The sequence below is a fragment of the Pithys albifrons genome, chromosome 8 (genome assembly GCF_047495875.1).
Source record: "Pithys albifrons albifrons isolate INPA30051 chromosome 8, PitAlb_v1, whole genome shotgun sequence".
NCBI classification, from domain to species: Eukaryota; Metazoa; Chordata; class Aves; order Passeriformes; family Thamnophilidae; genus Pithys; species Pithys albifrons.
Genome location: NC_092465.1, coordinates 31,481,440 through 31,503,729, shown reverse-complemented (window position 1 = coordinate 31,503,729; position 22,290 = coordinate 31,481,440). Strand labels below are relative to the sequence as shown.

The following is a 22,290-nucleotide window of genomic DNA, read 5'->3' as shown; positions in this document are numbered from 1 at the left end:
CATGAAAACAGGGTTGTAGGGAGTCAGGGATGGGAAGGCACAGTGGGCACAACCATACTGGTTTTGTAAGAAACATGGAGGAACCAGGTGGCTGGGGGATGATCAGGATGGTCAGCAATCCCAGACGATGCAGCTCTGCGTTCACAGAGAATGGTGGGTACCAAGTGCTCCAGCGGGAAGCAAGAGGAGCATCTCACAGGCAGTTTCCCCCAACTGACAGTGACAGTATCCAGTCACTTAGTTCCAGGTAGAGAGAAATCCATTTAAATGTAGAGGTTACCCCAATTAAGATGATGAAAAAGCATCTTTCAACCAAAAATACCCATATTTTAATTGGATAATGCAGTGCATTACCAATCCATGGGAGGCTGGGAAAGCCCCGGGGCCAAGCACAACACCACGACTGCTTAACAGGTAGGTTGGGCCTGAAGTGAAGCTGGGTTTCCTAAGAGAAGCATTTGCATTTAACCAGCTTTTTAGACTTAATCATCTGTTAAAACTGAGTGACAGGTTTTCCTTGGTCCTTAACTCTTTAATCAAAAGCCCTTTGTAGTGCTCTGTGTGTGGGATGCATTCATTTATGAACGCAGCAGTTATATCAATGTAAACCAGGTACTGGAGCATGGGTTGCCTGCCCTCCCTGCACTGAAGCTTGCTCAGAAGCTTGAGTTACTCACAATGTGATTCATAGCAGGTAAAACATGTTATGCATTCATTTTTAATCAAGTTATTTCTTCACATAAATAAGCTGCTGTGACTAAACGTTAGGGAATCACTAAAAATGCAAAGCTGTAAAGAAAACTGCTGAGAATCATTATGATACTAGGCCATACCTATATTATTTACCATCCTCCTTCACTTTAATCATTGCTTCTTTCTTTGCCTTACCTCTAAGCTACAAGTCCTTGGGCAGAGGGACTGTGCTTCAGTGTTTCACCTCTTGGTCTCTGGTTTCCCACTCCTCTGCCCCAGGTGCATATTCCCATTGCTGGCACTAGTAATGAGTAGCCAAGCAGCTGACCCCTTTCAGGAACTGAGTCACTTAAAAACAAAACATCAGTTCTGCGTTTTCAGCCTAGTCCATCCCATTACCTGGTTCATTGTGTGGCTACAGAAATGCTAATAGTGGCAACAGAGCTTTAGAGGACCAAGTGCCCAGGAGGCAGAGGAAGGGGCAAGGGAAAACCATTCCTGTCAGCAGCACAGCCCATTTTCAGATTAAAGTGTCTGTGCAAGAATGGCCCTAAAAGTTCCCAGAACTTATTGAGAGATTTCAAACAATGGATGACATTCTGTGGATTTGCATCACTATACAGGTATGATTTTAAGAGTAACAACAGTAATGAAAGCTAAAAGATTACAGTGGTAGTTTTGAGTGGCTCAAATGGACCCAGTACACCAAACTCATTTGATAAATTAATTAGGTGAAGCTGCACTAAAAGAAGCAGCAAAGAATCTGGCCACAGTGGCCTCTGAGTGAAGTTTCCCTTCTTTCTCCCAGGAACCTGGCAGGGTAGTTTCAATACTTTCAAGAATTCAGGGTGTGGAGTTGAAACCAGTACAGTCCAGTTCTCCAAAGCAGAGGACTTAAAAAACTCAATTACTTATGCATATGCTACTACAACACTCTCTTGTCATGTGGATTTCTCTTAGGCCACTTAAGAGTACATTATGCTGGGATGGAGGATGCTCTGCAGTAATTACATGCATTACAGAAAAAAAGTAAAAAGATCATAAATTCACTTAGTTACAAAGTGTGTGGGAAAAGGTACTGTCTCTGTATGAAAACAGTTTGATGGGTAATTTGCATTACAGTACCAGATCGCTCAGAGCTCACTGTCTGCTTTCTTCAGTATTAAGTACTTTGCCTCACTGTGTCAAAGTGACAAAACTAAAGTCACCTGACAAAACTATACACAGTATTTGTTCCATTATCAGTTACTACACCACCTTCTTTCTCTCACAACACACTATATTTTTGGTTGTTTGAATTACTTCTGTGAATACCACCACAATCCACTACCTTATTCGGCAGTTGCCATTCAGTTGATGGATTCAGCTTGGCAAAAAAGGTTTTGTTTTATGCCTTTAGGCCAGAGAAGGATTTATGAATTTTGTTTTTCTTTTCCAGGAACAAATGCTACACTTGTCTTCCAGCCAGGTAGTACAAGATAGGGACTGAAAAAATATTAGAGATTTTATTTTACACAGAGGTGTGATACCTGACTAAATTTTTTTTTTTGTATTTAAAAAAGAAAACTAGTTTTAAAAGAATGATTTATCAGTGTTGCTAGCTGAATTAATTTAACCTTGTGAGAGAAGCCTGTAGAGGTCTTACATTTGGACCTTACCCCACACCCTCTCAGAGAGTAACACAGTTCAGCTGGGGGAGTAGAGCAGCACATGCAGGAGGGGAAGGATTGCCTTTCCCCTTCTCATTCTGAACTACCCTGGTTGTTTCCATTCCCACAACCCTTTCCTCCCCATTAAAGAAAAAAACCCAAGTACATCATGTATGGCTTGGCATGCCACTATCCAGTGAAGACCCTAAAACATGAGCAGTGCCTCTGAACGTGCACACAAGCCTAATGAAATCATTTAATCAACGGGGTTGCAAACAGGCTTAAAAGTTTGTATGCTTTGCCTGATTAGGACTAAGGGAATGGGCCCTTAAGGAAACCAGATGGAGATATGATTAGTTTTATTAAGTGTTGATCCAGCTGCTGTATTTATATTCCCCTTATTTATATGAACAATATTTGTCCAAGCATCTGAATACAAAATAGGAAACTTCGTTTGCTGTAGGCACTGTTGCTACCTAAGTTTGATTAAGATGGAAGTAAAAATTCAGTCATAATAATGAACCAGCACTGCCTGGCTGGACCAGATGATATCTTCTGTTTGGTGGTGAATTAAATAGCACTTGTTATCAGTAGTGTCACTGCAGAAATCTGTATAATCAACGCACATAGCAGGAAAAACAAAAGTCTTTTCTTTTCCTATTGCAAAGTACCAGAGATTACTGACCTTGTAATACAGAGGACTACAACACAGATGATAGCAATCTGGATGGTTCCAATCACTGCTGCTATTAAGACATACTGAAATCGTACTGGACCTGGAACCACATATAAAACGCTGTAGTCCTTTTTTTCACAGTGTTGTCCAGTATAGCCGGCATCACATCTGAAACAAAAAGTATTTTTCTGGTTTTATCTGCTACTTTCAAAGATGTTGGAAAAATTATATCTGAAAAAAAAAATCAGTGGCCTAAGCATAAATTTATGTGGGTTTTTTGCAGGATGGACTCCCCCAGAGAGAGTACTGGTGCCTGCTCAACCTCTCAGAGGGAAGATTTCAGGTCCTCAGTATCACCAAGGTCTGTGAGAGTGAACGACACTGCAGAGTGCCAGGAGGTGCCCAGAGGACTGAAATATAACTGGCATCAACTGGAACTACTTGCACGTTGTGATGAGAACCCATTTAGTTCCTCGCACAACATATTTTAGATTTGTCCCTTTCTTTGGGGACATGGGGGAGGGTGAAAAGCCATCTAGTTGTGGCTCCTTATGCAGATTACCCCTAAGGAGGTGATAAGCAATCATCCGAGCTCCATATGAAATGTGATTAGATGTTCCTGAAAGTGGATACATCATTTACATTTTGTCTGGTTGCTATAAAAAAACTCCTCTGTTGATGCTGCAGCCATCCAGCCCGATGCCGCCTGCTGCGCTGCTCACCAGTTCACATCCTGCAGCCTGACATCTCCACTCTGCTCTCTGATTTTGGGGGCAAGCAGTGTTTTTCCAATTTTAGCTCTTGCCTTGTTTCCCCTAAAAAGCCCAAGCAAGAAGATGCAAAAATCCAGGTCAATGGCAGCAGCAACTGTAAGGGACTGAGACAGATGGCTTGGGCTCCTCTCAGATGCGTTAGGGGAGCACTAACCCTGACGGGTTAAACCTTGAGCTTCCACCCTTTTCCTCTCCTGCATTCCCACAGCCGCCAGCACCTTGAGGAAAGGACATTTTCCAGCTGAATGGAGCACCTAAAATGCAGCAGCTGCAAAATGTGCCCTGGCTGTTTGTGAGAGTTGGGAGAAGCTGGCTTGAACATCTGCCCTGGGGACAAAGTCTGGCCTGTATCTCTGCTCTCCCAGTCCAGTGTCTCAGAAAAATGGTGCTTCATGCATAATAGTCCTTTTGCTGCCACTGGGCTGCTGGTTGAACTTCAGAAGTAATACCTGCACCTGTGCAGGGAGGCATTCACTGCAGAAGCACCTGCTTTCACTGTACTCCTCCCTGCCCTGCCCTTCTCCAAAATCACCTCCCACATGAAGGAGCCATTTTTGCCCCAGCAAGCTGCCTCATGAGCATCACTCCTGCCACAGCAGGGACATCTCCCTGGTGGCATTCCTCTCCTCCTTCAGGCTGAGGAGACTACCTAGCAATGGTCTGAGCACTTTGTGAAGGGCTTTTAAAAACACATCTAAATGTAACTGAAGGTTACTGAATGGTTTCACAGTCAATTAACATTGTGCATAACTCCATATACTTTTGCTCTATACATAAAATAGAGGCTTCATTGAATAATTTAAGTCTAATGGATTTTGTAGCACAAAGGGCCATGGTTGCCAGTATTTTCCATAGTTGACCTACATTAAGTGTTTCCATACACAATATTTCCATGTGTGTAGCCTGTTCCTCCTTGGTAGAAGGGTTACCTGCAAGACGGTTCCAGCATGTTCGTGGAGTGCTCACACTTGCCATGCATGCAGAAGCCATTGTAATGCTCTGGACAAGGGATATAGATCCCTCTTGCACTTTCTTCCAATTTATTTGCATTCTCTGTGAACACAGGTGAAGGGAACATTAACCTGACAATGTAGGATAAGGTGAAATGATGGAAAGGACCAAACATATTAAAGAAAGGAAAACCAGAAGAACAAGATGTGAAAGATGTTCAAGGGAAGAAAGAGCAAGGGCTTGCACCTTCAAACAGGTCAGCAAATGCTAAGCTTTGCAAGAGTTTCATTCTTTTCTAGTTCCTGTCAAGTTATAGCAAATGAGACAGTAGAAAACTAATCTGACTTTCAAAAACTTATTACAGAATAGCACATAAAAACCAGCTGATCGTTTCTGTTATCCTTCATGGCTTGCCTCCTTAAACCCAGGCAAGGTTAGGAGAGAAACTCTGGACATTTACATGTTATATATCATTACAATATATTTGGTCATTCAGTATAACATATACAGAGAGATAATTCTATGGCTGATGTAGAGCAGGAGTCCAGAGGTGAAGTTTATCATCAGTCTGCATGCCTGTGCCCCAGAGCCTGTTGGCCTCCACATTCCACAGCATCCAGTACCCTTAAACTAGTCTTTCTGAGCCTACTTCTGCGGCACTTAAATACAAATACAGGACTGCAAACCCTGGAAAATCCCTCTATGTAGCCAAGAAAACAGAGGCTTCATTTAGTTTTGAAACAGATATGTGTTCAACATAGACTTCACAGGCTGAAACACAGAGTATTATTTGCCATCAACTCACATGAATTTTGTAGGCCATCAAGGTATTAATTAACCTGGGTAATTTTCCCAAATTCTTCCATTTAACCAATCCTTATGATACCTCAAATGGTAAAAATCCTTTTTCTGTGATAGTATCATCCACCCATGATTAATTAAAAACAGAAGAAAGAAATCTCATGATGGATGTCTGAGGAAATGTAGTTTGCACACAAATAAGCTGAAGCATTTGTATCTTCCAAAGGAAGTCCGGGAGTCTTATGAAACAATTGGAATTTGTGTTCTGCCTCCGAGCCAGTCGTGCCAGCAGCAGGCATGCTTAGGTATTATCCCACCTCTGGGAACAGTATGTGCAGCAGATCCAAGATTCAGATTTTCATAATGAATTTCTTTTCTGTCGCTGCTGTCCAAGGAGAGTTGCAAGAGTCTCTTACCACTTGCACTAATAAAATTGATTATATTGTCCTCACGTGAAAACAGGCAAGGACCAGCTCCCAGCAAACGAGAATGATGCTAAACCTCTATATCCCTGTAGACAGCATTAGCTTCTCTTCTAGCATTTTCAGGACCTCTGCACTAGGGACCATTATTGCACCCTCTCAAATGCACATATGTTGGACACAAACCCGTCTGCCTCTCCTGGTTCCCTGCTTACAGTGGGATGCCTGTGTGAGGCTGTCAGGGAGGCTGTTAATGACCACACAGCACAGGAGCATCACAGGGCAGTGAGGATTCCTGGGCTTGGGGCTGACAGCTCTCTCTAGGATGCCACAAACAGGATGGGATGACAGGAGGCATGTTATAGGTATGGTATAAGCTCCTTTGAGAACTTGCCCAGGAATTTCTGCTACTTGAAGAAGGTGGGAACAGGAGGTCCATTTGGTCTGGTGCTAAACTTTTTTGGCTACCTATCACCCTCCAGATGAGACAGTCGCAATCAGCATGTGAAATATACACACAGAGAGTTAACATCCCAACAGGACTTCATGTCTGTTCCTTTTTCCTCCTGGAAATCCTTCCAGACATTAAAAATGTACATGATCTGTGCCAGCTATCAATGGACTTGCCCATTGCACACATGTGGATCCTGATGTGCTCAGGACTTGTGGAACTCCATACCCATGTAGTGATCACCTGTGCACCAGGCCTGATGGTTTCTGGGTGTGCTGGACCTCTGCCATGGCCCACATTCAAATCTATTTCTGTCCAGGAAACTGCAGCAAGAAGTATGGGATCCTTATTAATACACATATTTTCTGTTGTGGAAAATAAAATGTCGTTTCTTTCAAACCTTCCATTACCAAGAGGAAGTTTGCTTTCTTTATGAAGAATAGGAGATGCTCTGCATGCACATGCACATACATGTGTGTGTGTATCTCTGGTGGTTCCTTCTCAGGTACTGAGGTATCTCTGTGATGTCTGCACCACCATCACCCACTGCAAGAATCCCTCCTCTCTCAGATGAGCCAGCAGTGTTGTTAAAATTGTATGAAACCATTTGGTTTACTTTTTTCTTAAAGGCACACTTCAAGAAACTGTTTATTTCAAGACAAACTAATCTGCTAGGACTTGAAAGGGGGACCAGGATTCGCAGATGCTCTCACTGTGTGTAGGCTTTAGGGCTGGTAAAAAGAGGAATTAGCTCTTCCTCTTCCTGCAATCATGTGGGTAGAAACAGTGTTCTCTTTAAAAAAGGTTTCTAGCACACTTTAAAGTAAATCTGCGATCCTGCAGAACCTGTAATTACACCTCTAAGCATGATGTTGTGAAGGAAAATGCTTTACTGAATCAAAAACGAGATGGCTGAAGCTTTGCTAGCATTTGTAGGATAAACACTTCATACAGGAACACTTGTCACCTGGCAAGGAAGAGACCACAAAACTTAGACACAAGTTATCTGTAGTCTCTCCTTTTGACTCATGACTCCTCTGACAGAGTCAGGGATTTAACTCAGAAAAACGTGCATTTAGTTAGATATGTCATTTCAGTCATTCGAAATACAGACCACAATGAAAGCATCATTTAGTTCAGACTAAGTTGTTCCCCTCTTTCAGCACATTTTGAACACGAACACACACACACACACACACACAAAATTTCCCTGCTTCAAAACAGGTTATTTTTCTAATTATGAAAAACATCTTTTCAGATTCAATATAGAGACCCAAACACCAAGACATGCTTGAAAAGTCCCTTCATGTTAAAACTGACTGCTCTCATTTCTGAAGGATCTCAGCACTTTTCAGTAATCCAGCTGTTGATGAGATACTGACTTTTATGAATGCATTGCAGGGCTTACATCACTATGAAACAAGAACTATAGAACAATTCTAAAAAGAGAGGATATAAATAAAAAACATATTGAAGTTATAAAGCAAATAAGAACTGTACATATCTTAAAAATTTAATACTAAATTAAATAAGATTTCCACCCTTATAATTCTAGATTATTTATAAATTCAGTACTGGATGCAATGTGCACTAATCAGTTTAAAGTGTCATTAAACTAAGGAGCCCCTCTACCACACCAACCTTGCATCTACAGAGAGCAAAGCTTAAATACAAAGTTACCCACTTTTTCCCAAGCACAGTAGATCAGTATTCATAAAGCAATCACACAGACCAAATCCAAAGTTAGTTAGGTGTCAGTAATGTTAAATTCAGTAGCTCCTCTTCAAACATTAGACTTGCTGCATTGTTACTGGCAACAATGTGGGAAGGTTTTATTTGCACTGAAAGGACAGATTTGTACCTTTTTGTGATGGCTAGGATTTGGGGTAGAAGCTAATTGTAAAGACTAAAGATAAAACTGGACTGACTGGGTCAGTCTCTCCTACATCTGGGCAAAAGAAATTCCTGCCATGTTTCTCAAAATGCTTCTTGTGTTTACTTCAAAAAGAAATACACTCTCACTGTCCAGAACAATTGTATTCAGAAATCTTTTTCTTGAAGCACTTTTCAGATAGAGAAATGCCACCGTGATGAAGCCAATATATTTTGCTTCTCTGCAACATTTTTTGCATCTTTAGCCGAACATGACATTTCATACTGTTCACATCTTTTGTTAGTGCCAGCACATGACATGATAGCCTATCATATAAGACACACTAGTCAAAACAGATTATTTTTAAATGCGTTGAGGCCAGATGCTACTTTGTGTAGCCTGAAACAGCTTATCATCATCTTGCTTACTGGAAGAGTCTCCCAGTTGAACTGCTCTCCAGCCTTACCATGGAGGACAGGAAGATGCCAAGATGATGAGCAGTATTTCACTGGGGTAAACTGGATCCTAAAAAGTTACCCAGTGTGACTGACCACCCACCCAGCATTCCTGCTTTTCCTGATGGATTGTCTTCTGAAATGATTAATAAATTATTTAAAACTATCTCGTCTAAATGCTCTAATATCTATGGCTGTTTCTGCTTTTCATTAAAAATGAGTGAAATAATTATTTCCAATATATTTTGTATTATTTTTACTTGACTTTCTGGTTTAGTTATATGACTTTTCTTCAGTCTTTAGAAGCTGAATCACCATTAGGATTCTCAGGTAAATATTTCAGTGAAAGCTGAAATTCAGAAGCTGAAACAGTCAGCCTGGTTGCAGGATGTGACTCTGCAAGTGATGAAAACAAGGCAGGCAGACCCTTCTCTGGGCAGCCCTCAGCAGACCCCAGCTCCCATCTGAGCGAGTGTAGAGCTCCTGCTACACAACAGAACATGTGGAGTAGTGCTGCTGACAAATGAATAAATCCATTAGCGCTCTTGATGGGGGGGTGAAGTACTGTCTGGAGTGCCCAGAAAATTCTTTTCAGACGTAAGTTCCTACAATCCACTTTGGAAAAATTAAAATAAAAATCTAGGTGAAAATAGGATTCTTATATCCAAAAATTGACTGCCAGGCACTTAACAATTAGTTCTGCAGGCCTGATAATTCTGTCATTCTTCATTTTTGAATCAGTAAGACTTCCTAGGTGACTGGTCTGGGAGACTTTTGAGGACTTTCTAGGTGATTCCAAGCAAGGAAAGTAGAAGGCCACAGCCTTTAAATTCTCATGCTAGCATTTTGGCTGGTGTACAGCAGGTCATGCTGGGGCTCTGGAAAAATAACTATTAGGCTATGCCCATATGAGAAAATATTGGCTCGTGTACAATGTTAATACCTAGTGTACAGTCATCACTGGACCAAGGGAAGTCCTATTTACACATATATTTCATCAAATAAGGGATGAGACAGTGAATGATGTGCAGCAGAAGCTACTTTGACACCTATCTCATTGGAAAAAGTGGTTAAGAAGAATTGACTTGCATAATAATTTAATCTTTTAATACCACTGAGGTCAGTCAAATTTGCAGACGAAAGCTCTCGCTGATATTGAAGCAGCAACTCCTTACACATCACATTATCGGAGGACTTAGCAAGGGAGTAAAGGATTCTTGAGTCAAAACCGTGTCTTTAACCTTCTCAATCCCTTTTGGAAGCATATCCCCTTCACTTTACCTCCCTTCCTGTCAGCTCTCCCAAAGATAGGCTGCAGAACATAGCACTGGGAACTTAACAAAGCTCTTCCGCTCTGCGTCACAGAGACTTTCTGTGCAATTCTTATTTGAAATCAAAATAAAGGTCCAGAGAGTACCAACCTGTGAAGCAAAGGTAAGCAATGCCCTGAGTTTTGTGGAAGAGCTTCAGTGATTGACTAGGGGTGGAGATCTGAATCTTGTGGATGAGTTTAAGGACAGTTTAAGTTACTCATCTGCAGTGTCCACAGTCAGAACTGCTGCTCTTTTGGGGTAAAAGGCAGCTTCCTCAGCTCAGGAATGTTTGCAGGAATTGTTCAAAGGTCCCTTTGTAAAGTCAGGAGGAGGGAGTAATGACACTGCTCCCTCTGAAAGTGCAGAATTGCTTTAGCAGGTTTGCTGGTATTTCCCCTTCTCTCTAAAAGCATCCAACAGGAATTGAGGTCCCACAACAACTTAGGGATGAAGTCCTTAAGCAGGCTTCCTACTTGTAATGAAGAACCATTCTGATAAATCCCAGCTCAGACCCAGCTCTGATGAGAGAAGATTTTTCCTGAGCCTTTGCTCAAGAGCTCCAGGCACCCTGTCCTTGACAAATGTGCCAGCAGCCACCCTGCTGTGCACCAACACAGCCACACTGCACTACCAACAGCTGCTCAGGGCTGGCTTATTAATTATCTTGACCCAGTAGATTCCTTTCTTTGAAAAATCTTGCTTTTACAAATATAGAGCATCCCTTTACAATAGAGAAAATGTGTGCAAGCAATTCGCCTGAAAATCACTGTTTGGGTGGGCGTTGAGTGAGAATTCTGAAGGAAGTGCTTGCTGCCGCTCAAGAGGGAGCTCACCAACCCACTCTCCCCAAGAGCAAGAGGAAAGTGAGACACCAAATGTCAGCTGAAAACGTCTGACACCACTATGCTGCAGCCTGAGCCTAAATTCATTCTGCAGTCACTCCAAGTGCAAACTTGAAGCTAGTCTTTCTACATAAACTGCACAAAAATTTCCCTTCCCATATTAGCTGCTTCACCAAGAGGAAAAAAAGAAATGGATCTTGGTGAATTAAATTACATTCACTTCTTTTCTCAGGCACAAAATAGGCTTGCTGAACACAGTAATTTATTAATTTTAAATGTCCCTATGCAAATGAGTTCCTTTTTAAAAATAATCTAGAGCTTTTTATGTTTGAGATGATGGCAAGATGTCCTGCTGCACTTTGAAAAAAAATATTGTGCTCTGTCTTTGCAGCAATGTATCATAATTATTCAGCCTGCTGCCATAATTAATAATAGAAACCAATGAATTAAGACACTAATAATCCCCAGATGTTCAAATGGAGAACAAAATACTTTCAGCTTGTCAGCATATATCTGTGGGCTATGCTATATACGTTAAAGCTATTGCTGAACTTTTGAAATCAAGAAGCACTTTTATTTACGACATCTGTGAATGTATCTTCTGTGAATGTTATCTTATAAGAAGACTGATTGAAATCAAGCAACTTGTTAATAATTTTCCTGCATGTAACAAGACCATTTGTCTGCTCAAAACTAAACAAAACCTTTTTTTAACCTTCATTTGTTTTTTTAGTGTCTGCTGTCCACTTGTATTCACAGAAGCCTTCCCCATACAGGTCCATAGCAGCCAAGGCTCCTGCACACACGAGGAGATGCTGCCAAGTCGCTACTGCAATACAAGGCGCAATATAACCCCAAAATAGCACAATACAAATACATCGTAGCAACCATTGCCCACATGTCTGAAGAGGAACACGCAGGCATATTAACTAAACTGAAAGAAAAGAAAAAACCCCAGAACCCTACACGGGCCAGTGCATTGCTCCAATCCAGCACTTTCTCAGTGTTCACACGCTCCCATTAGATCCAACTCCTCCCTGGGGTGATCGTTTCATTCAGGGAGGTAATGCAGGCTGTTGCCTTACCTTGTCTGACCTCCTCTACTCTCTGCCACCACATTTCATCCACTCACCCCGGCGGAGGCTGCTGGTAAAAGCAGCGGTTGCTGCTGTTTGATGCTGCGCTCCACACTTGATTTGACGACATCAAGAGAAGGATGACAGACTGAGCTCTGACTTCAGCAGCCTCAGGGAGCAGCTCATGGCCCCGTGTGAACGGCACCTGCCTGCTTCCCAGTCCAGGCTACAGGGAAGCTCTTCAGCTTGGCATGTGGTCTCTGGGTTACCTGTTCCCAAATCATCTCTCAATACTCTTGTGGACAAAGAACACAGGCAGAGTTCTTTAAGACAGTCACTGCGGGCTGGTCTTGAGGCCTGCAGTCATTGCTATGGATTGTGATTTAATGATGCAGGGCTCTATTGTGGATTTACCAAAGCCCTGGTAAAGGGGCCCTTACAGTTTGTGCTTCCTTCTTTTGTCAGGATTGAGTAAGTCTGTGTTAACCCCATTCTCAGAATAGATTAAATCCCTCTTTATGCTAACTCAGCTAATCTTTGTTTCTGGCATGCTGGTGATGTTCCCTTCACTCAGATTTCCCTGTGGGAGCAGCATCCTCCCTCCCCCTGCAGAAACCAGCCATAGAAGTAGTCATAGTTTATCTCCTTGGGTATGATCTCCTTAGGCAGCTCATGACAGAGCCCTTAGAGGATGAGTTAACCTTATTATTATTGTAATTCTGTGTTGAAAAAGAGTTGGTGTCAGTTTAGAGATTTGTGAGGTTCCCTCCAATTAGGCTGCATGCCTGAAGGCAGAGGGGCGAATGGTGGATCCATCACACGCGGCACAGCACGAGCGGAGCGGGTGTCACCCCTGCGAGAAATTCCTCCCAGCAGCTCAGCCGACGGCTCCTTTTCCCTTCCATCCACCTCTCCTCCAGCTACTCATTAGTGCCAGTGCTCAAAGGCATCAAAAATGGACAGGAGCAACCAGACCAGGGCTCCCCTCTGTGTCCCCTCTGAAAAAGTATGCCTGAGAATTTCAATTTACTGTGTAATACCAGATAAAAGAAAGATTGAAGTAGCATACCAGTATGTGGATTTTAGCAGCAGAAGATGCTTCTTTATACGACCCAATCGGATCTCCTTCAGAGAAAGCAGGCATGGATCTACAGGGGAGGCACAGGGTGGCTGCGAGGGATACTGCCTAAGGAGTATCTCTACGTTCAGCACTATCTTTTGGGACACAGCAGTCAGTCCACAGTCCGTGCTGAACATGCTCCCCATGCAGCACAAACCCACCATTCAACCCTTCCCGGTCTAACACACAGCGACACAGGAGTATTAGTTAACTTAGTTAAGTGGTGATTAAGGAACAAAACTCCTCGAACTTGACCGAGTGGTGTCCTGCTGTTTCTGCTTTGTGTGCCTACTATGCAATTTCTATATCAAAGCAGCTTGGCTATTGCAGTACTCCAGAGTGGCTTATTTATATGTAGATGCGGCTATATGACATTTCCAAATGCCATACATTTGCATATGAAGGTTCCACTTTTTTCCCCCCACTTCAAGTAAACAGTCTGCTGCGACTCCAGAGCAGTGCCCTCATTCACATGGAGCTGTCTGAGAACCATCCTCCTTAAGCAGCTTAAAAAAACCCTGAAATACCTAACTTTCACAATTTGGCAACATTGGCTATCAACAGTGTCTCTGGGCAGGTCCTGTGATTTATAGCTATACCTCTGATACCAACCTGAGTGCAGAGAGCAAAACTGCAAGATCTTATGATTTCATATGAAATGGCTACAGATAATCTGCAATACCAATCAATATTTGCAAATAGGCCTCAGACATATGATAGAAGCTTGTGGTCATCCTAAAAAAGGCTGTGGGTCACATTCATTATAGCTATGAAGATGGTATTGATTTTTGTCACTGATTTTCCACTTGAAAAGAGAAGCAGGAGCATGTTGCAAGAGTTGCTGAGGAGCTCTAAAATTGCAAACCCAACACAAAACCACAACCTTATGTAACACCAGGAAAGCCAAGTGGACATTATATATTCAGCTTTCTTGTCAAAGAAAGATAAGGCTGAAGCAGATGGTATGTGGGCAAAGTTTCAACCTGAATACATTGCTTTCTAAAAACCAACAGTGCTGGGAAAACAACCCAATTTTGTGGCATGCGGCCGATGAACACATTACCTGCACATTAAAGAGCTGCCTGATGCCAGGCCTCGAGGTATGTGCCATGGAAGAGCTGGAAGAGCTTCCTGTTGGCAATGTGAAAAACAAGACTCTCAACACCTCTCATGTACCACATAGCATGAGCAGTATGAATTATGGATAATACAGATTGAGCCCCATCCTCGTACACGTTTGTGCTGGGATGCATAGCCAAGGGTGTGTGCTGCAGGAAGCGGTCTTTGGGCATCACCAGGCAGTGTGGGTGCTGGTGGCATGTGGAGTGGATGGTGGAGCCACCAGACATCAGCAGTCCTCCTCTCTCATAGCTTGGCCCTGCTTCCCACCTTCTCCACATCTCCAGTACCCCATGGGTGGGCAAACACCAAAGCGAGGATGAGCTGCTCCCTCAAGCCCTGGCTCTGTCTGCTGTCAGGAGACTGCAACAGGTCCTTCCTGCCTGTCACAACAGGCACAACAACTCCCAAGAGTCACTGCCACTGTAGCCTTAGCTTATGAAGTTTCACCCATTTTCCACTGCATTTATAGAGACCCTTATCCTCCACTGCCAACTGGCAGATAGCATCAAATCTCTGACAAATGGGATGAGGTGCCAGAAAGCCAATAAATACTTTTGATACGGCTCTAAAAATAGTGAAGGGATATTTGTATCCTTCTGACACTTTTTGAAGAGGAGATGGATACCCATGACCTGAGTTTTAAGATGGGTGTCAAGAATATTGATGTGTGGAAGAAGCAAGATCAGTTTTGCTGGTGCCATCCTGGGGGACAGTTGCATAACTAACAATGTCTGCATGTCCCAGCTGCAGGTGTGCTCAGAGGGGGCTTGAGGAACACTGCACCTTCAGTGTCCATCCAGAAAAAAACAAGGATTTGTCTTGCCCCCTTAGGACATATCTTTTCCTCCATGGGGCTGATGAAATGGGAGAAATAGGATGCAAGTGGTCTCAGCTTGTGGTGGGACTCTGTGTGCCTGGCTGGCAATATGGCTCACACTAAGGCAGGCTGCAACCAGCTACTATTGTTGCAGGGCTATATGGGAATTAAACTAAGGACATCTTTCATAAAAACAATGGGAGAAAATATACATATGTTCTGATGGAAGAAAATGATAGATTGATTAAGAATTTCAAACAACAATTTTGTTGACAATTTGTTCTGGAGGACTAGTAAAACAAGGCATTGCAGTGCCCTAAGTTATGGCCTTGTAAGTCTTGTCAGCTTAACTCTTGTACCATATATGATTGAGCCTGGTGTGTTTCTGGGATTACACCTGTAAATTCACTTTGGCATTTCCAACCCCTCTTTGGAAATGCAGAAGTCAAATACAGTTTTTCCTCTTCCTTCCAATCCCTACAACAGTGTAGACTCCAAAGGTCTCCAGTTCATACATCAATCCCAGTGTTCTGAAGTTATCCCTTCTCTGGCACCTATGCAGGTGACTTGCAGGAATTTAAATACTGATGCAACTAGCAGCAATTCCAAATTCCAAGGGCTACACTGATAAAAATTGCTTTTAAGCAGTTAAACTGTGGATTAACCAAAGATGCTTCCATGTTTGTATGGAGATTCACTTATGACCTGATCGTATTCAGAGGAACATGCACATCTTGTATAACATGAAGCTACATTTTCCATTCCTCCTTGCCCCTTCAGCTATGTGTGTAGCTTTTACTGTTCCAGAGAACAGGCAGGAGATCAATGAAACAAAGCAGGAGCTTCATTTTGAGAAACTGCTGTAAATAAAAGCACACACTTATCCAATTACCAGGCTGTCCTCTAATTTCCAGTAGGAACTCCAGGTCTGAACAGACTGTTTTCCACAGAGAAGCAGTGTTTGAAAAGGTCTCCGACTTACATTTAGGCCTGCCAGCGTGATGTTAGGAGACTTTACTTTTTGGTCGTGCACTTCAAACAGACTCAAAAAATTTCAACTGAAAGCAAGAATGAATGGCAAAACTGTCAGAGACTTTCGATGGAAGGCACAGAGATGGAAAGGTTACCCAGGTACGTGACAGAATGGACAAGTAGGTCAGGGATGTCATCTTGGCTACAAGGTGTTTCCTTCAGTCCTTTTGACAACCTGAAGGTTTTACAGACCTAGTTTTACACTGATTTTATATTCAGTTTTGATTACTAAAAGCAGTATTTTTTTTCCTGTTTTTGGGGCACATGTTGGTAAGATGCTGCCAAGCTAAAGTGTGACACCCATTTGGCTCTCTTCCCTCTTTTCTTTTTTTTTCCAAGGTAGCATCTGTGCTTGTGAAAACATGCAGCCCGAGAGAATTCATCCAGGAAACTAGAGAAAGAGCTGCAGAATTTGGGGGAAGTGTGTGTGAGAAAATAGGAGACTGAAATAAAAATACTTGACTCCTATATGTGGTATTTTTGTACACTTCCTGAATCACATGCCTGGCAAATCCCTTGTGAATATCCTGGTTATTTCAGTTGCCAGAGCATGACCCTAAATGGCTTGTGACTACTCAGAGTTGTCTGTTGTTGCCTAAATGCGTGGTTTCAATCATGCTTTTCCCTGCTTTTGTTCAGGCTATTCAGAAAAGTTTTGTTACCCTCAGAAACATTTTAGTATCATGTTGCAAAACCGTGATCACTCCTCTGTACAAAGCAAACACTGTGCTTGCTGAGGCATGAATCCTGCTTGGTTTGATGCTATTTTTATTCAGCCCTCTCCCCTGAGTCCTGCATTGTAAAACTGTGATGGCAATAGGTCCACACAGTCTACAACCTTGCTTTCTGTATCTGCTCAGTTCTATTCCTAAAATCTTTTGTGGCTACTCAGAGGATCGTTTTATAGCAGAGTATACATTAGAAATTCCTACTGGTAATCAGGATTTCAGTATGCTTCCTTTCCCATGCCTGAAGCTAGGAAGATATCCCTTACTATTCCAAATTTTAAGAGTAGGAGAAAATGCTAAGACAATATAAAATTCCACTGCAGAAAAACCTGCTACACTTCTTTACCTATTTTACCAAAGATACAGTTTCCCATCTGTCATGAAACTGCAATGGAAGGACAAAGCCAAAACCTCTTCATATTCTTGGGTTTGCATCAAAAGGGTTCAATCTCACCATACAAATTTAAGGCTTTTGTCTATTACTCCGATGCCAAAGGTCTGTTAGGCGACAACTGATCTCTGAGACACAGAGAGGAGACCACCCAGTGCTGCAGAACATACTTTGTAGCTATCAGTAGCCTGAAGAGATCCCTCCAGGGTGCATATTGCACTGAAGAGGCTCTTATGAAAGAGTCACCTCTTGTCTGCTGACTGCAAACTCTTCCAGAAGCACCGTGGACCCCGCTCAGACTCTGCCTGCAGAAATAAGCCAACTGCTCTGGTTGCCTGTCCACCTCCCATCAAACTCTTCTCTTCAGCCTCCCCTCGTGTGGCGGCACAGAATGCAAGGGCAGAGCTTGCCCTGCTGTTTCTTTCCAGAAAGGGTGAAATAGTTTCTCTACACCATAGAGGTCTTGAGACTCACTACTGGTCACACAGCCCATTTTTCAAATATGCTTTAGCACAACCAGAAAAGTCTATGAAGAATGTATTTTTAATATATATATATAAATAAATAAATGCATGCATGCATGCATGCTTTTACTGTTCTTATACACCTGCACTCATCATTGTCTTACAGAAGTGCCACAGGAGTGAGCTTTAAAGATGGCATTTGTGCAATGAACAGTTTGGTATTTTAACTCAGCACTGACTCCTAGAGCTAATATTGAAAGTGGAAGAAGCTGAATGGAAAAGAAAGGACAATTCTGGGAAATGGAAAATTTAAAAATAATAAAAACATACGAAGAAGCCATACAGAAATCTGAAAGCCATTGCACTCAATGGCCATTCTCCTGCCAGCTTCAGCAAGGCCAGAATTCTACCTACTGCCTCTTTAAATCTTATTCACTCTTATAACAGTGTTTTAAACCAAACAGCTGACATCCTTCTGCCCAGCCAAGGCCTTTTAAATCACTGAAATGGAGGATGGAAAAAAATCCGCAGTGCCAGATGTGTCTGAAAACAGTTACAGTTCTTGCTGAGGCGATCTGCAGAGGAAAAGGTTTAGCATGTATCATGCCTGACAAAATGCTAATAGTTTATCAGTTTTGATATTATAGACTAATAACAAGCCTTTCCATGGCTACTTCATTTGCAGAGGACAGAGACAGGCTACGCTTCTGTTACTTGATTTTAGAACAGTGCTTTTTATTTAATCCTTTTCCATCCTAGCTGGATGGAAGTACATTTCCATTATTTAATGAAATTGTAAATTAAATACCCTGGGGATGGGGTGTTTTTGATGTACACCTGACAAAGATTTAAACCCCGGATAAAATAAGAGCGAGATTAAAACCAGAGGGAGAGTTTTAATTTTTTTCCCTTCTGAAAAATATTTTGCCATTATGTAATGCTGTCTAAAATGGCTGTGATAGCAGCAGTAGGCAAAGCAGTGCATTTCAATTCAGTGATGATAATATTCTGACATGTACTGCCAGTGGTTCTCTAACAGCACATTTTGTTTACAGATGTTGTATTTCCAAGAGGAGAGTTTCACACTAACAATGGTCATGGGTACAAGGTAAAATGACAGCCCAAGTGTGTAAGAAGTCACCTTGCTAAGCAGGTAAAAGGTGCTTTTCAAACCTGAGTTATTAAGAGCAATTCTGATTGCTTAGTGGTATAGATGTGCACCTCAAACTGTCAAGGCTGGGTTTATTCTGAATACACAGGGATGTATCAGCTGAAGGCACAGCTGATATCCAATATGCTGCATCTTCCATTCCATTTCATACTTTCTCTTAAACCATTTCTATTTTTCTTAAGAAACAAATTTCTGTCACTAGTGGTTTCAGTGTCTCATACACCAAGTGTCAAGAAATACCTCAAAAAATAGTTATGTTGCATTGACTGAACAATCAGCGCAAGACGTGGCTTTTAGCAGATGTATTCCATGAAAAGAAGTGGAACCATCAGCAAAGTGAAACTGATGTGGCAAAATATTTGTCTGCTTTTACTTTCTTTACTCAAATCTATTAATCTAGGCAAAAATTGCTACTTGTCTCCATCTAGTCTAATTCTGAAGGTCTACTAAAAATAAACACACCAGCTCCTTCTTTTCTTCCCCAACCACATTTCCCTTCATTCTACCAGATGCATTTATACTCCTGAGTCTAGGTGAAAGCCTTTGTTATCTGAAGGCTCAGGTTACCATTGCACGTGTCTAAATGATCAAATTATCTTGTGTTTGTATTGCAATTTGACATGATGATACTCTTTCTAGAAAAGATGATGTTTCAGTCAGTTCTAAGTAGCAACTTTCCTTATGGTACAACTTATTTATTACAACTGTCATATGCTTTCATCTCATGGTATTTTGATATCTAACATTTCATAAAGAATGCCAAAACATCCCATGAAACAAAATTCTGAGGAAATTCAGTTCTGTGAATATTTAAAAATGATTTTTTCAACATTTCAGACTAGATCAAACACAAATATTTAGATGTTGATGTTTCCTGAAAACGGATATTCTAGCATCTCATTATAAGTTTAACTCTCAAATACTTGGGAAGGCTCCGTAATTCCTAAAAGCAAATTTACAGAAACTGGGCCTAAAATAGAGTTGCTAGGCATAAAAATACACTGTGGTACTATTTAATATCCATCAACTAATTCAGACTAGTGTAATGGATGGCAAACAGCTGCTATGAACCGTCTTGAACAGCATCCTTCAAAGATGACTCTTGAGATGATCAAAGTGCCTGGAACCCAGAGGAAGGATGGAATCGACAATGAGGGAAATTCCTCCCCAGATTCAGGCAGGATTAATTTTCCATCCTATTCCTTGGGGAAGATTGACAGTCTTCTCTCAGATACTTTTTTTCCTACGTTCCTTTCTTGTAGGGAAGGCAGAGGGGTTGAGAAAGGAAAGAAGATGCTATCAAGAGCGAAATGCCTTTACCAAGATGTCAAAATGCCAAAGACAGTTGGTATCTACCATCTTTCTGGCACGAGGATGAAGAGCTAAGAGTTACAGACTGATACCTACAACAGCACCACAGCTGATACAGTGTGAAACTCAGCCATCATCAGAGTGTCCCAGGAGCCATGCGTGCCACCACCCTGCGTCATTGTACTGTACCTACACGCGTTTGTTGGTCCTATGGAGGAACCAGGATGCACAGACTTTCTAGATCCTAAAGGGAGAAGAACCTAAGGTTCCCTGTGACTTCGGCTGTGAAATAGGTTTGGGGCTGTCTGCAGTAAATTTAAGTACAGATCTGTGAAAGCCACTTCAAGGCTGGACTCTTCCTGCATCCTTAGATGGAGTTCATACAGAGCTCTGTTATTTAATGCTGGTATATTATATAGGAGAGGACTGCAAGTAGAGGGTATCTAATCTGAGAAGTGGCAAAGATACAGTATTAACTAGGTGCTACAGTGTGATTTAGTCAGATATAAAAGACCTTTTTGATAACTGTAAATCCTTTCACAGTGGCAGAGCCCACATGCTCTGTGCACTGAGTTAAAGTGCAAATTCCATATATTCCAGGCAGCCAAACACTGACTGCAGATCATGTTGCTTCATTTCCATAAACCTCTGAAAACAAAGGTTAGGAAAAACAAATTTTAGGAGTAGCTTTAACTAGATCATAACAACTAGCACGATTGCAAACCATGAAAGTGATTTTACAAGGGTGCCTACCCTTAGGGGTATCCCTTGCCACTAGAGGTCCTGTTTAGGAAGAAGGTATCTGGCTAAAGACAACTTGAGATATCAGGCACAATTCAAGTTGTCTTGAGTTTTAGGGATCACATTTTTATGTGTAAGCAGAAAGTGTTTTTCTTTTCTGCAAGCTCTATCTCCTTTTGAGCTTACCCATTCTTCTGATCAAAATACAGATACTGAGCAGAGGACAAAAAGATCAGCAGGAACTGAAAGGCTCAGATTTGTTCATAGAGATGGGTTTCTGTGCTCTAAATAAGACCAAATATATGTAAATGATACATTATGTGTTTATGGACTGGGACACAGATGGAAGAATCTGTCAAAATGCCTACATGAACTCAGGTCTGCTCATCTCTATTGCACATACAATTGCTGTTTTTATCCCTAACCTTTAAGAGAACAAAACAGAAGACTGCTTATATGATAGTATAAGGGAAAAACCAACCAGTAAGGCACACAGTCTTGGGGAAGCACACGGAGTGGGAGCCAGTGTTTGGAGCAAGTTTTATAGATTTTGTACAGTTCTGATGGAAAACCCAGTAAAAAAAATATACTTGCATTACAAACTCCATTCTCACCCCAAATCTTAAGGAAGCATTACACCTGAATTCATTTCCAGGACTTAAATGCTTCAGCCTGGTCTGATTTTGTAGTTTTTAAGGCTGTCCATGCCAATACTGGTGTTACAAGTTGGATCTTGTTTTTCCTGTTTACTTCCTACAGATCAAATTCTTAGCCTGGATTTAGTGAATTTTCAGGCTACCAAGCTTTAATGCAAAACAAATAGCTTGCTTTATAATGGTCACTCACAGCATTACTGAATTTGTTTATTATGGAAAGAAAGCACAAATGAATTCTGGAACTTTTCATTCACATTCGTTAGTGACTAAATTAAGGGCTAAGCTTTAAAGGCACAAATGGAAATGTTCTTCCTCCTTGAGCTACATCAGTCTAGGCAAAGGGATGTCTAGCAGTTCACCTGAGACCTAATTTAAGTTTTAATGCTAACAATTACAGGTTCCATGAGCATGACACTGGGAAATCGTAAGTAATGAAAAGGCACAATTTATCTCATTATAAAACCATAAAAAACCAGAAATCAGAAGAAACAAGGCACATTTTTACCAAGCGTAGCACATGTGATTCAAAGTTAGAGAACTCCCATAAAAAGTGAGATATTCTCTTGAGGCCGGCAGATTAAATGAGCAATATTTCTCTCTACCTCTCGCTTGTTTTTAAAATCTCCATAAGCCTGTTTTGATTTTGCATGCTCCTCAGGAAAAGACCGTTAGGAGTAAGTGCTGTTAAATCACACAGCGCAGTGCTCTGGAGTGCTGCAGCTTCCTTCCCGGCAGGGGACTTGTTTGTGAGGCTATTATGTG

The 22,290-nt window shown here is 41.7% G+C and overlaps 1 protein-coding gene across 2 annotated transcripts in view; it reads right to left on the bottom strand.

Annotated features, from left to right (window-relative positions):
• Positions 1-22,290, bottom strand: part of TMEFF2 (transmembrane protein with EGF like and two follistatin like domains 2) — a 130,031-nt gene that overhangs the window by 3,507 nt on the left and 104,234 nt on the right. The window contains exons 8-9 of one of the 2 annotated variants that reach the window (XM_071562535.1): positions 4,721-4,844; positions 3,028-3,186 (exon numbers count right to left, since the gene is read on the bottom strand). The exons of the other annotated variant lie outside the window; for it this stretch is intronic. Coding sequence (XP_071418636.1) covers positions 3,028-3,186; positions 4,721-4,844 — 283 coding nt within the window. The remainder of the gene's footprint in view (positions 1-3,027; positions 3,187-4,720; positions 4,845-22,290) is intronic. 2 annotated transcript variants of the gene reach the window in all.